The sequence below is a fragment of the Pipistrellus kuhlii genome, unplaced genomic scaffold (assembly GCF_014108245.1).
Source record: "Pipistrellus kuhlii isolate mPipKuh1 unplaced genomic scaffold, mPipKuh1.p scaffold_m20_p_3, whole genome shotgun sequence".
Classification (NCBI taxonomy): domain Eukaryota; kingdom Metazoa; phylum Chordata; class Mammalia; order Chiroptera; family Vespertilionidae; genus Pipistrellus; species Pipistrellus kuhlii.
In genome coordinates, this window is record NW_023425529.1 from 67,378,885 (window position 1) to 67,396,603 (window position 17,719).

Consider the following 17,719-nt stretch of genomic DNA (forward strand, 5'->3'; position numbering starts at 1 on the left):
CTCTGTGACAAAGAAGGTCCCAGCACTGGAACAATGATCCCTGTGTGATCCCTGTGAGTACTTCCATCTGGGAAAAAAAGCCATCCCCAAGTTCTGCCCCAGTGCCAGACAATTCAATCCTCCCTAGATCCCCCAAAGCTTCCGTCAGGCATTGGAGCTCAGAGGAAGTGGGACCCAGCAAGTTCATGTGCTTTTAAGAGGAACTGCCTGGATCTTCAGCAGTCTTTGTGTTACTTAGCAACAATCTCTGCTGGTTTTTATAGCCTGAAGTTATGGGCTTTGGAATGCTGAACCGGTGTGGGGCTGGGACACCTTGCTCCTCTGGTGAGAGGCCTTGGAGATATTCCTCCTTATTAAAAAAAAAAAAAAAAAAGCCACATGTGGGTGTCAGACCAGCATGTTCTGCACCTCTGCCCCTCCTACGAGTGTCTGTGCTTTCTTCTTTACTTCTCTAATTATAAGGCTTCCATTCAGCCAGATTTCAGGCAGTTCTGAATGATGGCTGCTCTATATTTTAATTGTAATTTTGATATGGTTGTGAGAGGTGACAAGTGCCCACATTTCCCTATACCACCATATTGGTTCTCGAGATAATATATCCATTCATCTATTGATGGACACTTAAGCTGCTTTTATATATTGATTATATATATATATATATATATATATATATATATATATATATATATATATATAAAATCTCCTAATTGATTATATATATATATATAATCTCCTAATTGGATACTTTTTTTTTTTTTTTACTATTTTTATAAAACGTCTTTATTTCTGAAAGTATTACAGATATACTGCCCATTGACTTCTTCCACCCTGCACCCACCCTCCCAGGCCTTCACCACACTATAAGTGGTTACATATTTTTAACACTCCTCATCTTTCTGTGTCTTCCAAATCTATCTCTCTGTCATCCTACTCCCAGTTTTTCACATAATTATTTGTTTCCTTATACTTCCACCACTTTTATACATTATAACTATAGAATTTTGCCTTTATGCAATGAACAATGAAGAAAATAAAAGAGCTAGCATTCTCTTTTATGATTTTCTAATTCTGTCTTCATGAAAGTATTCCAGAGATTTCTATTTTCAGCCATTTCATTATACTTCTATATTACTTTTGTTAATTCTCAATAAGATTATTTTTTCTATTGATTTTTCTTTTTTTAGAGACAGTGGGGTTGGGGAGGGAGAGAAACATCAATTGGTTGCCTCCTACACAAGCCCTGACTGGGGCCAGAGATCAAACCTGTAAGCCAGGTATGTGCCCTTGACTGGGAATCGAGCCTGCAACCCTTCAGTACATAGGCTGATGATCTAACTATTGGGAACACTGGCCAGGGCTCATTACACTACTGCTTTCTATTTGCATGATTCTTTTGCTTTGCTTTCCACAATGATCTTCAACACTCTGCATTCCTAATTACAACCATTTATGGGAAGATTCTTCTAGGGCTCATCACATCTAAACTCATCTACTCCATAAAGCAAAACAAAAATAATAATAATAATAATTATTATTATTATTGTTGTTAATTATTATTATTATTTGGCTAATAGCATTTGGTTCATATTTAGAAGGAAAGAAGTTGAGATGAGGAACAGATACTAGATAGCTCCTGGGATAGTGAAGAGGACCTGTGAATATTCCCACAGGACACACAAGAAGAAAGTCTGTCTAGGTAATTAATACTTTCAGGATGACAAGAACATACCAAATAATAGGCTTAGAATTCCCTCACCCCTTGGATTGGGCACAACACCTAGCCCTGACATGAAGGTCATTGTCTAAGTGTTTGGAAGGTTTTTATGGCATTTTTATATGCCTTATGTTTCTCTTTTTCAATAAAGGCATCGTTATCTTCTCTGTCATGAAGGTTCGAAACATTGGGGTTACCTCTTTATACTTAGCATTCAGATAGCCATTCAGTGCTAAGTCCAGTTATTTCTTCCTCTAGAGTGTGATTGTCATACATCTCTATTTCATTCGTGTCTCCACTCCAGCTCAAAATTGCACAGTCTCTTGCCTAGACTATTGTTATCTCACTACACTATTTTTCCATTGTTGTATAACAATTTGACACAAGTATAAAACAATTCACATTTATTGTCTCACAGTTTCTGTGGGTCGGAAGTCCAGACAGCTTAGATGGGTTTTCCGTTGGTGTCTTACAAGGCTGCGATCAAGGGGCTGATTGTGTTGTGTTCTCAATCTGGAGGCTGGACTAGGAAGAATCCATGTCTAGTATCATTTAGGTTTTTAGCAGATTTAATTTCCTCCCTCCCTCCCTCCCTCCCTCCCTCCCTCCCTCCCTCCCTCCCTCCCTCCCTCCTTTCTTCCTTCCTTCCTTCCTTCCTAGGATCATTTAGTTTTTTGGCAAATTTAAATTCCTTCCTTCTTTCCTTCCTTCCTTCCTTCCTTCCTTCCTTCCTTCCTTCCTTCCTTCCTTCCTTCCTTCCTTTCTTCCTTCCTTCCTTCTTTTTTGTTTTTGCTATAGAATTGAGAGAGAGCCTTGTTTCTTGCTGGTTCTTAACAGGAGAGCATCCTAACACTAGCTCATGGAGGTCTCACATATTCCTTTTCCACATGGACTTTCCCAACATGTCCATTTACTTCATCAAGCCAGCAAGGAGAGTCTGAGTGATGAAATGCAATCATGGGAGTGAAATTCCATCATTTTTGCCTTGTTCTGTTAGGTGCAAATCACAAGTCCCATCCAATTCAAAAGGAAGGGATTATACAGGACCATGAACAAGAGGAGGTAGGAAACAAGGGACCACCAGAGAGCTACCACCACACTCTTTCAGTCCATTGTTTTATATTTCACATACATTTTACATGATTTTTTTTCAGATTTAAATATATTAAAATATAAAAGTAATCAAACAAGAATTAAGAATTGGGAGGGAAGTTAAGTATGTATCTATTTATGTAATATTACTCTCCACTATTGTAGAAAGTCAATAGATAATGTTTAAAATAAGTGAGCCTTAATAGGACATATAAGCATAATATTTAGTGATTTTAGAAATAAACACCATAAGAACTGAAAACAAGTGCTTAATAGTGTTGCTCAGGAGTAAGACTGAAAGTCAGGAAGATATGGTCAGGCATTTTGGAGGTCAGTGAAGAGAGAGAGAAAGAGAGAGAGAGAGAGGCTACTATTTATAATACCTTAAACAAAATTTTTAAAAATTTAAAAAATGGACAGGCATTTTCATTGTAAATTCTTCATCACCTGTTCTTGTAGCCATGCATATATATAATGATAATTAAACTTAAAAAATATATTATATATCGTCATACTAGGCTTAATCTGATATCATCTACATTTTGAAAAAAATTTCCTAGTGATCCCCCTAGATATTTATTTGTTTCTTTTTTTCTATTTAAAAAATTTTAAATTGATTGTTTTAGAGAGAGAGTAAGGGAGAGAGATTGACGCAAGAGCAAAGCATCCTGTCTCCTCATGCCCCCACCAGGGATTGAGCCCACGATCTTGGCATGTACCTTGGCCAGGAGTCCAATTGGCATACTATCAGTATACAGGTATATGCCTTACCAACTGAGCCAAACTGGACAGGGCAATTTATTTTTTTCTTAATGAATAGGAGTTACTTAAGCAAGCCTAAATATGTATAAGATTTTACTTTCACTATTCAAACATACTTGAAAAAATGCATTAGAAACTTGAATCTCAGGGTTTGAGGACTTTTATTTCAACTTCAAACTTATATAAATATTTTTGTGACATTCCTACTAAATGATTGGGAATCCAGCCTCTGATATAACATTTAGTCGACTCTGAAAATAGGGCAATTTGCTACATTACAACTTTAAAACATTCTTCTCTTGATTAATAACTTAAAACATTCTTCTTTATGGTCTCACAGATGCTTATTAAGTAACTATAAAGTTTCAGATATTCTGTTAGGTCCAGAAAATACATAGAGGGATAGGAGACTACCCTGCCCCCTAACTATTTTGAACTGAAATATTTGTGACCCCAATATTTACCAACTTGTCTTGTTTGTCCTTTCTAGACCCAAACAGTAGATTATCGTAGTTTGGGATTTGTAACCAGGAAAATGTGTTCCAATCCTTCCTTTGCTATCTTTAGTAAAGTGCACATGAACAGATGACTATGAAATGGGAAGGTGAATACCTATCTCCTTGTGCTATAATGAAGTGACAATTCATGGGCAAACGTGTTTAGTACTGTATTTGACACATAATAACTTTAAATGTTAGTCTGAGAAGTAGTAGTCATTTGACGACTGATGAGAAACAACTTTAGTTATGATTCCTAGGTCCTTTCTATTATTGATTATACTACTTTATATATATTCCTGTTTGTCAATGAGCCTCTTTCTTAGGTGAACACAATATTCCATAGATAGTGTTACTATAACCAACTCGAACATAATTTATCCTTCAGTGTAGATTTTCTACTTATATCAATGCAGTGAACAAAATTAATTTATTTGGGGGATTCATCTACTGAGATTGAAGTCCGAAGTAACCTAAATTCGTCTGTTCATGAACTCTCTTTAGTTGACTGTCACACTCAGGTCTCTTCTTGTACTTATTCTTATGATAAAACTCTGGGACATTTTCTTCCAGAAGATACCATCTTGTTACCTAGTATTATAATTTCTGAGATTCATAGAAGCACATATTTTTCATACAACATATTTTCAAGTGTATCAATGTTTGCCAGCTAAATGCTGGCCAGTTGCTATGGAATGAGGCTGAGGACAGGACTCAGTATCTGTTTAGGATTGCTTGAGGTAAGTTTACTTTTGAGTAAACTATTACTATTACTTATTGAGTAATAGGAACATAACAGAATCAAGCCTTTAGGATTTTTTTCACCCAAATAATGTACAGAATGATATGGTATCTGTTAGGAGATGTCAAACATATGCTAATTGTAAACTTTTCTTTTTACTATTGCTTCATAATAGATAATATATCATTTTATATTCTATTATAAAATATAGCTTCATAATAGATAATATAAGTCATGTTATAGCCTATTATAAAATATAGAAGCATTTTTTAAAAGAATAAATTGTTATTAATTAATTCAGCATAGCTTCCAGTGAGTCAAAATAGGTAGATATAATTCAGGCTATATAGATACATATATATTTGGGGTTTGTTTTAAATAAAATTGGATTAACTATAATGAAGAATATTACATGTAGAATCAAGTTGGTTTATTCAGGTGGGTTTGGAATTTAACTCTAAAGACTCCTAATTCTTTCACAAAAATTCCAAAGATTCCTGGGTAGCTTATAACAGGCCTTTCATGTTGATGAATTGTGACATTCCCTGACTCGGTTGTTCTCAGCTGGGGGTGATTTTGCTCTCCAGGAGGCACTTGGCAATCTCTGAAGACAATTTTTATTGTCACAGTTAGGAAGATGCCTCTAGTGCATAGGGACCAGGGATGATGCTAAACCGCCCACAGTGCACACAACAGCTCCTTAGAAAAAGAATTATCTAGCAGGGAATGTCAGTAGTGCTGAGGGTGAGAACCTTAGACCAACCTACTGATTCCCAAGCTTTGGGAAGTTGCAATGGATTTCCTTCTGCCTCATATTTCCTTTATTTCTACTTCTGCTTTTCTCTGCCCCTTCCCATCACTCCTTAAGTTCTGATTATTTCCCATCATTTTTCACTCTTATTTTTTTTCTTTTTCATGATTTAAAAACAGATACAATCTAGTGTGTGTGTGTGTGTGTGTGTGTGTGTGTGTGTGTGTATTTTATAGAGGCAAAATATCAGCAATATCACAAATGGCACACTTTATGATAATTAGGAACATTCTTGGTTACGACGAACCCAATGCTCCTATTATTCCCCAAGTTAAGGAGGGCCTTTCCAATGAATACCAGAATTTTGGAGAATTTCAGATGGAGTATTCAGGTCAACTCTTACCTTGAAGTGGCAGTATATCAAGAGAGATGCTTAGCCTAGTTAATTGATGGGATGCTAGGGTTTAATTTCAATAATTTATCTGGCATGGGTATAAATATTGGGAGATTTAATGCAAAATCATTGTTCAGGGGGAAATTCTTTGTACTACCTCATGGTACCTTCTGTAGTGGTTTGTACACAGTAGATTTTCAGAGGGGCTGATTGATAGTGGGAACAGCTGTGTGGTTGGGCATAAACTATCTACTGAAATACCAGAGCATCTCTGAGTTATGTGTTTGTGCTTCATGCCCTCCCTGATTTTCCTGTGGAGGCAGAGCTGAAGTGAATCTTAGGGAGACAGAACAGCTTTCACTTGTCCCCTATAGCGTTCCCTCTCCAGAGTTTTTTAATCACACATTTTTGGAATGGATCATATAGGTGTCCCCCTGCTCTTTATCAGGATACTTTTGTGGATAAAGGTGTAACAAGATTCAGATAATTTTATCTCAAAAATATTATTTGGAGAACTGAAATTTTTCTTGAATCTTTTCCCCATTCTTTTATCTCTCAGAAAAGTTGATATTTAAATGACCCACCTGCGTTGATAATTAAATAAATAAACTGTTGATAATTAAATAAATTATCAATAATTAAATAATTAAATAAATAATTAAATAAATAAACTGCCTTAAAATGTCTAGCTTTTCTGAGATTTTTCTTTCTTGAGCATCTATTTGTTTGAAAATACTAAGTGCTTTATATTGATAAGGAATTAAAAACTTGGTTTTGTCTCTATGAGTAAAGAGAACCTCTAAACATATAAGATAATTAAAAGACAATTGTACCAAAACTTATAAAGAAAACCTCTATTATGAATTAATTACAAATCCTGAGAAATTTATATTTGAGAATAAATAGGGTAATTTTATTTTCTTAAATAAAATGTTTTAGCAGTGGATTTTGAAGCAGAACTTCAAAAGAAATAGACAAAAACTTTAAAAAAATACTTTATTTTGGAAAATTTTTGAGCAGAGATAAAAGTAAAGAGAATGATGAACTCCCAATTGCCGATCAGCAGGATTGAGTAATTGTCAAAATTCTGCCATTCTTGCCTTAGCTCTCTTGTGTTGTTGTTACTTTTGTGAACATATTTTAAAATAAATTTTGTTTCTACATGTCTAAGTGCAAATCTCTAAAAAACAGGGATGTTTAATTCACTCAATGATCCCATTACCACAATTAACAAAATTACTAGCATCGTTTTGGTATCATCTAATACCTAGATCATATTCATATTTTTCTGATTACCTTCAAAATCTGTTTTGGTAGATATGTTGTGATTAGAACCCAAAGTCCAAACATTGCATTTGGTTATTGAGTCTCTAAAGGCAACATTTTCTTTGATTACTATTTAAACTTATTTCCAAGGTTGACAACCCATGAAAAATAACTAATACTATTTGGCCAAAACAAACTTTTCTGTTTCAATCAGCTATGCTATGGGGAGGGAAAAGTCATCTTGTTATCCCAACAAAAACCTCTAAATATTTGTAACCTACTCCTAATGTTTTTACTTCAATATCTGCCACTTTGGTGAAGTTGATGTGTATGAAGAACATCATGGCTCTAGGAACAATCACAGTTACTTAAAATATTCCTTAGGGACAGAGCGTTGGATAGGTAGGTCTACTGTGAACCTGTTTGAAAACCTTTGCCATGCAATTTTGTTCATGTCTGCAACTTCAATCGGTCATAGATAAACTCCTATTCCTAACGTTTATTAAGCAGTCACACAGGACTCTCACACCTGGTATAAGGTGGTATTCCTAGACTACTTATCTTTTTTTGGGGGGGAGGACAACAGTTAAAATATTTTAGTCCTGGAGTATTTTCATGAGGATTTTGAATTTTACAACAACTGAAGTCAGAAACAAATATCTGCTTCTTCCCACAATCCAATACTAGTCTCTCAAGACACAGGAGTGATCCGTGTGTAACATCATGCAGGATTTTAGTAGCTTCAGAATAACATTTTGGTATATAAAGGAGACAGGAGTCATGGAAATAATATATTTTTCAAAAAGGGTAATTCCAACGTTACTAGTTTCTTAAATTGAGTGAGGTCATTGTTAATATAATGGTTATAAGTGGTTTTTGTAAATACTTATTTTTAATTACAGTATATAAACAACCCGCTCACTCCAGAAACTGTGAATGTAGTAGAGTCAATGGCAGAATTATTTGAGGGTTCAGCAGAGATATCTTCTGACCTGTATGCAATTGCTTCAGTTATGTATAACAGTCATCCACATAATAACTTTCCTGCGAGGAATAGAGCTGAAGACCAGCATTTAACACTTGGTAGGTACAGTTTTTATGTTCTATCAAATGCATTGAAACCACCAGTGCTAGCTAGCACAGATATGAACTTCAGCTTGGAATTCAGCCGAATTATTAATGGTTCATGGGCTGGAGTCAGAGTTTTTTCTTCTTTAGCTGTTGGATAACCTCATGCAGCAAATGGAAATGCCACACAGGCAGGAGCTGGCCCCTCCTAACCCATTTGACCTTCCTCCCAGAGAAAGTAGCACCCTAGAGTCTTTGGCCAAGCTGCATAGACAATCAGTTATTACAGTTGCCAAAGCAGGTGTGATGGGGAGGGATTAACATATCTTCAAATCATTTACAGGCCTCGCACTCTCTGCAGCTTTTGACTAATAGGTTTTCAAATGTCACTAAAGGTAAATAGGTCAGAAAGTTACAACTCTAGTGCATGCAAGGGATAAACAGGTGTAGGTGCCCCAGCGACGTGGTGATGTCATTAGTGTGTACACTTGCTCTTCAGGGTCAGTGGATCTTATTGTTTCTAAAAGGAGAATACCGTATAGAGCAAATTATTTTTTTTCTCTTTATTTGGCGTATAGAGCAAATTAAAAGTACTTGGTTAGAGAACATCCATTTACATTTTCTCCCTCTCTCTCTCTCTCTCTTTTTTTTTTTCTGAGATGCTAAGTGAGAAGAACATTTTCTCCAATTTGTTATTTGTCTTGTTGCAAATTAAAAGTGTGACTTTATTGATGGTATACTCAGTCAGAATATCACATTACTTCAGTATACATTTATTTCACTTACTGATTTATTCTTTTTTTTTTCTGTGCAAAGATGACTGGGGGCAACACTAGAAATTAAGAGGCCCACAGCTTCTTATACAGATGTTTCCTTAAATACTTAAAGTGTGGCCTAATTACTAATTAACATAATTGGAACCACAAGTTCTAAATAAATAAATAAAAATCTAACACTATTTGAAATCCTTGTTCAGACAGATTTAAATATCAGTTATCAAAACATGCCTGCTTTAAAATACAACTGGTTTTAGTGAAGGTATAGTGAATTTTGAATTTAAATAAAAGGCTTAATTTGATATCATTGCTTAGTCTTTTCAGAAAAAGAAAAGAAAAGAAAATCCTAGCCAGTTCTTTTTAGCAAGTTATATATTTTCCAAAACACTAATCTCATATTCCAGGATATCATAATAACTAGCAAAGCTGTATTATGAGTATAAAATGTTTATAGATATTGTTGGGGAATACTCAGCATATTTATTATAAATTGTACACCTGCCTTTTGTATAAAGGAGTAAATGGAGATAATGAAGTATGTGAACTCTGGTTTAAGATTTCACTGTGTGAGCAAACATAATTTTGATCGTGAACCCAAACATGTTTTAGAAAACATTTTATTTCAAATAGGAACTACGTGGAATCAGTATATCACTGACATTGCTGCCGAACAGCTGTCTTACGTTATCAGGAGACTCGTACCATTCACTGAGCATATGATTAGTGTATCTGCTTTCACCATCATGGGAGAAGGACCACCAACGGTTCTCCATGTTAGGACACTTGAACAAGGTAAGGATGTATTTCCTTTGAAATAATTACTTGCAAGTGTTGCTCTTGCACATTGTAATCTTCTTTCTTTTCTTGCGTATTAATTGTTCATTCTTCTCTTCAAGTGCCAAGCTCCATTCAGATTATAAACTATAAAAATATTAGTTCCTCATCCATTTTGTTATATTGGGATCCTCCAGAATTTCCCAATGGAAAAATAACTCATTATACGATTTATGCAATGGAACTGGATACAAACAGAGCATTCCAGATGACTACTCTAGATAACAGCTTTCTAATAACAGGTAGAACCAAGTTTTGCTTTTTGAAAAACATTTCTATCCTGATGGAACATCTGCATCTCTCTCTGCCTTAAGCCCTGCAGGACACATGTTTCATCTTTCCAGATTTAGCTGTGCTGTGCTGCCATGGAGATCTTACAAAATATGCATTCTTATTAAATGTGTTCTCCTTTGTATTTAGCTACAAAGAAGTAAAACCATAAGATCACAAGTGTCTTAGGCATATATTTAACCCAGGAAAGTTTGTCTATATATTGAAATAACTCAGAATTATTGAAGGAATGAATGTGAAGTAAATCAGCTGATCCGGTGTTTGTGCCAAGTCAACTGTACTCCTTGCAGTGTGCCAAAATTACATTTCATCCTCAAATCATTCCTTGATATTTTAGGAAAGAACTAAAACATCACCAACATGGGAAGATCCTCAAGCCCAAGGACTTCGGGAAGATTGGGATTATAGGGAAAGTGACTGGAGGATTCAGTCTCCAAAATAAATTATTTTCACTATTCCTATGTCAAATGGCACTAATCTGTTATTTTAAGAAATTGAAAGCAAATTGCCTGTTGGTTTTATAGGGTTAAAGAAATACACCAAATATAAGATGAGGGTGGCCGCCTCAACTCATGTTGGAGAAAGTTCTTTGTCTGAAGAAAATGACGTCATTGTGACAACTCTGGAAGATGGTAAGACTATTAGGTGCAGTTTAATTTGCTTACTGCCATCTACCTTGTGCTGCCTTCAGTAGCTGAACCAATAAACCTGAAAAAATGCAAATATTTAAGGTTTTCTTTTCTTCCCTCAGAACCAGAATCATCACCTCAAGTTGTGGAAGTTACTGATGTTACTGCACATGAAATAAGTCTGAAGTGGTTACCACCTGAGAAACCCAATGGGATTATTGTTGCTTATGAAGTTCTCTATAAAAATATGGATTCCTTATTTATGAAGAACACCTCAACAACACACATAATTTTAAGGGACTTAAAACCTTATACTCTCTATAACATTTCTGTGAGGTCATACACCAGATTGGGTCATGGCAATCAGTTATCTCCCTTACTCTCTGTAAGGACTTCTGAGACTGGTAAGTTTTTTATTTATTTGTTTAATAATGAATAGTAGCTCTAACTGGTTTGGCTCAGTGGATAGAGCATTGACCTGTGGACCGAAGGGTACCTTGGTTGCAGTCACATCCCCAGTAGGGAGTGTGCCGGAGGCAGCTGATAGATGTCTCTCTCTCATCGATATTTCTAACTCTCTATCCCCCTCTCTCTCCTTCTCCCTTCCTCTCTGTAAAAAATAAATAAAATATATATTTTTAAATGCATAGTAATGAATGTGGCTGACAATTGTTATACTGTTTTTATTTTACTCAACTAAATCCCCTCGTTATTCCATTTTGTATAATCCAGGAATTTTTTTGCTTTTCTTAAAAACAAAAATGTTTTTTGTGTTTTTTTTTTTTTTTTTAAATTGATTTTAGAGAGGAAGGGAGAGGGAGAGAGATATAGAAACATCCTGCATTCCCCCACTTGGGATCAACTTCTGACTGGAATCAAACCGTGACCTCCTGGTTCATAGGTTAATGCTCAACACTGAGCAAAACTGGCCAGGCTGTTTTTGTTTTGGTTTGTTTTGTTTTCTTTGGTAAACGAGTATGAAAAGGCTTGCCATGCAAATTTTTAAAAAAATTTTATTTGCATACAAGGGACTCCAAAATAAAAATCAGCAAATTTTATAAATGAAGGCTTAAAAAACTAAAGATGTTTTACAATGTGCCTGTAAATTTGTGAATTAATAACTACTTGCTTTCCAATTAGGTAAAAGCAGAGACATAAAAACTCATAAAAATAGATTCCTATACTCTAATGAGGTATGTCTGTAGAGTGGGATCACAGAAAGGGCATGTGGGGGGAAGCCTTTCGAGGAGGTAGCATTTAATCTAGGTCTTAAGGAGTCAGGTGGAATGGGCAGGAGGACCTTATAGAAGCCATATGAGAGGATATCTGATCAAAAGAAAATAGTGCAAGCAAGGAGTTACATGTCAGTTTCACCAATGCAAGAGCCAACAGCACAAAGGAAGATATTTTTGCCTGATGATGTCAGTTTGTTGTTTATGGTTATAATCATACATTAGAGCATCACTCTTAAGTCAGCTTTATAGTGTGTGCTAAGAATTAAGAACTGAATTTAAAGTTACTGTTTTATGCCTACATGTAAAAAATAAATATTTATTGACTAGCAACTGGCTGAACTATATGGATTTGCTATTCCTATAAGTCAGTAGTCAGCAAACTCATTAGTCAACAGAGCTGCAGTTTGCAGACCACTGCTATAGGTCATAATGCCCAAATGTCAGCAGCTTCATATGGCTTAGTCAGACCCTGTGATAGTGTGGCCCTGTCACTGACCTTGAGGATCAAGGAATCTAGTAAAGCAGCTTACCTTGGAGGGAAACTGGTCACAGAAATTAATTATATGAGATTACACACTGTCCATAGAGAATGGCATTGGTTATAATTTCAGAAATAGGAGAGTGATGAAAAGAGCATTTTTTTAAATCATCAAGAGTTCCTCTAAAGTGAAACCTAATTGATATTAAACTACATATCATCATGTTTCATTGATTTTATAGATACGGTGCTTAAATATTAGTATTTGCTCTTTACCAGACCTATTTTTATTTTATTTAACACTGGGTCAAGGAAAGAAAAGTATATTTAAGCACCTGGAAAGTACCATGGGTTTTGCTATTGGATTTCATAATAATTGCCTTCTATTCTGGAATAGAGCATTAAGGTATTATTATCTTCATTGCCTAATGAAGAATGGAGATCTGAGAGGTTTGTCCTTTCAATAAATATTTACAATATGCCCAGCCCTAGTGAAAGTATACCACTGTAGAATAAAATGCATTTTACCCACCTGAAGTTAATATTAATTGGTGGGTATTTAATTGCTTAAGGTTATGTAGCTGGTAAGTGATGAAGCTGGAATTGGAACCCAAATCCCCCTAACTGTAAAGTCCATTCCCTTTCACAATAATGCTGGTTTAAAAACCATCAGTAGAGCTGCTAAGTGATAAATATATCTTGGCCTTCCTATCATTTTTTTCAGTATATTTCACTGTTTGGGGCACTGAACAGCATTCGAAAGGAAACTAAGAACTTAAAAAATCCTGTTGTGATATTAAACAATAGCCATATTCACGAACATTTATTAAATGTTTCACTATTTAATTGGTCATAGCATCAAGTACAACTTATTTTTATGACTATATAAAATCATTTTTGTTTTCTAATTATTATTTGCTTACAGTTTTTTACTTAATATTAAGTAAATTTGATTTTTATTTCATTATTTGTTGTATGGATTTAATTCTCAGGTAGGAATAGTAATAAGCCATAGGTGAATTTAATTTGAAATGTAATTTAAAATGTGAATTTTAGTGTTGGAAGGTGTCTTAGAAAATGCACAGAATCCTTTATTTTATGGATGAGGAGACCTAGGTATGTATATGTATAAAAGTGATTGACCATCCATTTGTCCGACCATCCGACTGACCATCTGACCAGTACATATGACATACGCTGGCAATTAAAAAATAAATGTTGACTCGCACATGTAAAATGTTTGTCCCGTCATTACTGGCCTCCCATGTAAATTAATTTGAGGATAGTTTCCTGTGATGCCAGCATTTGTGATGACTATTAACAAATCAAAAGTACAAATTAGACAGAGTAGGAATATTCCTACCTAAACCTGTTTTCTGACATGGTGAGTTATAGGTTGCTTTCTCTTGAGTTTGAAGAGACTGTGACGTTAAAGTTAAAGTTATAGCCTCAACTGGTTTGGCTCAGTGGATAGAGCATCGACCTGTGGACTCAAGGGTCTCAGGTTCAATTCCAATCAGGGGCATGTATTTGGGTTGCACGCACATTCCCAGTAGGGGGTGTGCAGGAGGCAGCTGATTGATGTTTCTCTATCATCAATGTTTCTAACTCTCTCTCCCTCTCCTTCCCCTCTGTAAAAAATCAATAAAATATATTTAAAAATAAATAAATAAATAAAGTTGTAAATACTTCATCACAAGGGAAATTGATCAAGCACTCTGAAAGTGTTTTACCCTTAATGTGGTATACAGGAGATATTAGAATTATTTTAATCAATTTATCAGTCATTGTTTTTATCAATATTTTTATATCATGTTTTTGTTGTTTTTATATCATCTTTGCTGTTATATCATATTATTTTTAACTTATTAATCAATTTATATATTATTTTCATATACATTTTTACTAATTTTCTTTCAACTCTGACACTTATAGAGAAATGGTGAATAGCGACATTAAAATGTTTCTTCTAATTAATTTCCTTTCAATGTGCATGAACTGTGCACCGGGCCACTTGTATTTTAATAGAATTTCTCAAAAATCATAGTAGATGAGAAATAGTGTTTGGATTTGAAGCTAAGCCTCCTGACAGCCATTCAAGGCTCCTGGTCTAGTGAGAAAAATAGAGAAGTGAGAAACAATTATGACAGGGTTCACTAGCTCACCCACTTGGGTGAGTACAACTTAGTCATCTTTACACTAGAAGCAAAAGAGACCTAAATATAGGGCCTAGAGCTCAGTGTCCATGCTCCTAGTTCCTACTTCTCTGTCCTAAATTAGTGCACTCTCACCGTCTCTATATTCTCCGTCTAGATGGAAATGGTGGACAATGGAATCTATGTTAATGATTTTTCCTGGATCATGTTTACTACTTTTGAGCCACCAATTTAGCTCTTTTTACAAAAGAGGAAGTTATAATTTTAAATAGTTTTCAGGTGTTATTTGAAGCAGGATGTGCTCAAGAACAACCATCTATTTGTTCCCAGGGCTCAGGATACTGATTAGATACAATAATTTTACCTTTAGTCATATCAAAAAAGAGCCCACATTTCATTATTGTTTCATGAGAAATGGAGGAATGTGATTACTCAGTAATGTGTTAATTCTGCTAATTAGAAATAGGAGTAAATTATTTGTTTAAATATTTTATCTTAGTTGGGGAATCAGGTTTTACTAATGCTTGGAAGTAAAATACTATACTCCTGTATTCAATCAGGAAAGTGCAATACATGACTAATTCGTGTGTGTGTGTGTGTGTGTGTGTGTGTGTGTGTGTGAGTGTGTGTGTTCATATCTGTGCTTAAAGTATAGAATGTACAGTTGACAAGCAAGCTTGAGATTAGTTTGTATTTTCTCATACGTAGTGTGCAGTAATCACATAAAGAACTTTAAGTTCCCATACAGATTACTCTATGATGATCCATATATTCTGTACCCCTTTTAAGACATAATTTTTTTTTTAATTCTCACCTGAGGATATGTCTTCATTGATTTTAGAAAGAGAGAGAGAGAAACACTGATGTGAATGAGAAACACTAAATGGTGGCCTCCCATATGCACCCTGACTGGTGATCAAACCCACAACCCAAGTATGTGCCCTGGCAAGGAATTAAACCCAGGAGATGAGAAGATGCTCGAACTGACCGAGCCAACCATCCAGAGCAAGACATAGCTTTCTTTACAGCAAGCCTTTAACCAAATGCCTTGAATACATCTCATTCTGAACAACAACCACTGTGGATCATAACTTAGATGTTGACCAAAATTTGATGTGGTAGGACTCTATAATTTTATATTAAATTAATAACATTTATTTTTTTAAGTTTATCTTCATTGTTAAAAATATTACAAATGTCTTCCTTTTCCCCCTATCGACCCAATTCACCCCTCTCCAGTCCCCTTCCTAAGCTTTCCCCACACTATTGTCTGTCCATGGGCTATGCATATCTTAATTTATCTACATAACATTAAAACTATACCAGTATATCCCAAACAACAATCTTTTGGCATACACAAGGTAAATTCCCACTTTCTATTTTAGTATAATCATGAACTACATCATTTATTTTTAATTTTATAAAGATTTAGCTTCTTTCAACTAACTATAATAACTAATTTTTATTCTTGAATTATCTATTTTGCACACTACAATTGGAAACACTATGTTATTTCAAAAACTGAAGAGTGCCTCATCAAATTCTGAAGTAGTAATTTATTAAGTTGGTCTTGCTTTATTTACCCGAAGATCCAGGACCAGGACTGGCCTGCAACAGGTCTGACTCGGGCAATCCAGCCTGCAGTGTGTGAGTTCTTGACTTTGTGTAGGAATGACTGCACAATATGAAGTCCAGATGATTTTGAGAATACATTTATTAAAGCTGGGGGCAGTGAAACAAAGGAAGGACTTAGGATAGACAAAGCAGCAGCAGAGAGCCTAGGCAGGGCTCTGCTTTGGCTCTCTAGAAATGCAATAGGAGAGAAGGGAGCCAGAGCAGGACTGCTTTAGTTCACTGGAAGTCAGAGAAAAGGGGCCTTGGAGACAGGACCAGGCAATAAGCCTGGGCTGAGCTGATAGAGTCCACTGCTCCCCTGGTTGCAAGTCTCTTAGGGATCCTGAGAATTTAGGAACAAATAAAAAGTTCATGCTTGGGAAGAGGCATGGGTGTGTTCTAGAGTGAGCCTACACTGAGTCTTTGTTCTGAGGGCTTTCTCTCTCTTCCCCTCCCCACTTTTCAGGTGAGAATCATTCAGGCGTATTTCAGCAAAATATCCATCAGCTTTCTAGGTGTATTTTTAATATGCTGATGTATTAAAATTAGTGTATGAGGGAGTTTGGGATTTTCTTTGATTTGTTATACTGTTTTACTTTTTAACTTGGGCCTGTTTGGCTTTAATGGGTTTTTGTTGTTTGTTCCCCTGACTTCATCTGTCCTTGGGTTTAGCTGGCACAAATAGCATTAATTGTGTCTTTGGTCTCTATTTTCCCAGGCCAGGATGATTTAAGCTATCTTTACTCTGGTTAGAGAGGGGAGGTATAAGCCATTTGCTCTAAATGTCCTTGGTTAGGGAAGATAAGGTCTTATGGTTCACCAGCTGGCTGATGTAGTTCAAATAGTTTGGCCTTGTTTAATTTTATTGCCTTAGTTTCCCTATTTTACTTGCTCAGAAATTTTTCTAGCTTCTCACTTTTCTGCAACTGGTATCCTCTCAGGGTTAATCAATAAAAATGCAAAGAATATCAGCCTGTGTCAGAGGAGCATATTTATATCCTAACTACCCCCACTCCTCCATGCTCAAATTTTGTGCAATGGGCCTCTAGTAATTGTATAATTTGGGAAGTCAAGGAGGAGCAAGTAAAGGACTAAGCAGAAGTGGCCAGTGAGATAGGAAAAATTCAGGACAAGATCATGTTTTGGAAGGCAAGTGAATAATTATTTTCAAATAGAAGGAATTTATTTCCTATGTCAAATGCTACTGATAGTGCAGTAAGATGACAGCTCATGTATTTGGTTAATGATATGGCAAGATAGAGGCCATTGATGACTTCACAGCAGCAGGTTTCATGAAAAAAAAAAAATGGGGAAAATACCTAACTGAAGCAGGACTTAAAGAGACAAGAAAATGGACTAAATGAATAAAGGAAAATTTTGGTATAAAATGGAAGGTAGAATGGAGCAATAGTTGAAAGGA

At 35.4% G+C, this 17,719-nt stretch overlaps 1 protein-coding gene across 1 annotated transcript in view; it reads left to right on the top strand.

The window, feature by feature from the left end:
- Nucleotides 1–17,719, top strand: part of PTPRQ (protein tyrosine phosphatase receptor type Q) — a 248,128-nt gene that overhangs the window by 76,334 nt on the left and 154,075 nt on the right. The window contains exons 27-31 of the mRNA XM_036457041.2: nt 8,121–8,301; nt 9,693–9,854; nt 9,959–10,138; nt 10,712–10,819; nt 10,939–11,220. Of these exons, the coding sequence (XP_036312934.2) occupies nt 8,121–8,301; nt 9,693–9,854; nt 9,959–10,138; nt 10,712–10,819; nt 10,939–11,220 (913 nt within the window). The remainder of the gene's footprint in view (nt 1–8,120; nt 8,302–9,692; nt 9,855–9,958; nt 10,139–10,711; nt 10,820–10,938; nt 11,221–17,719) is intronic.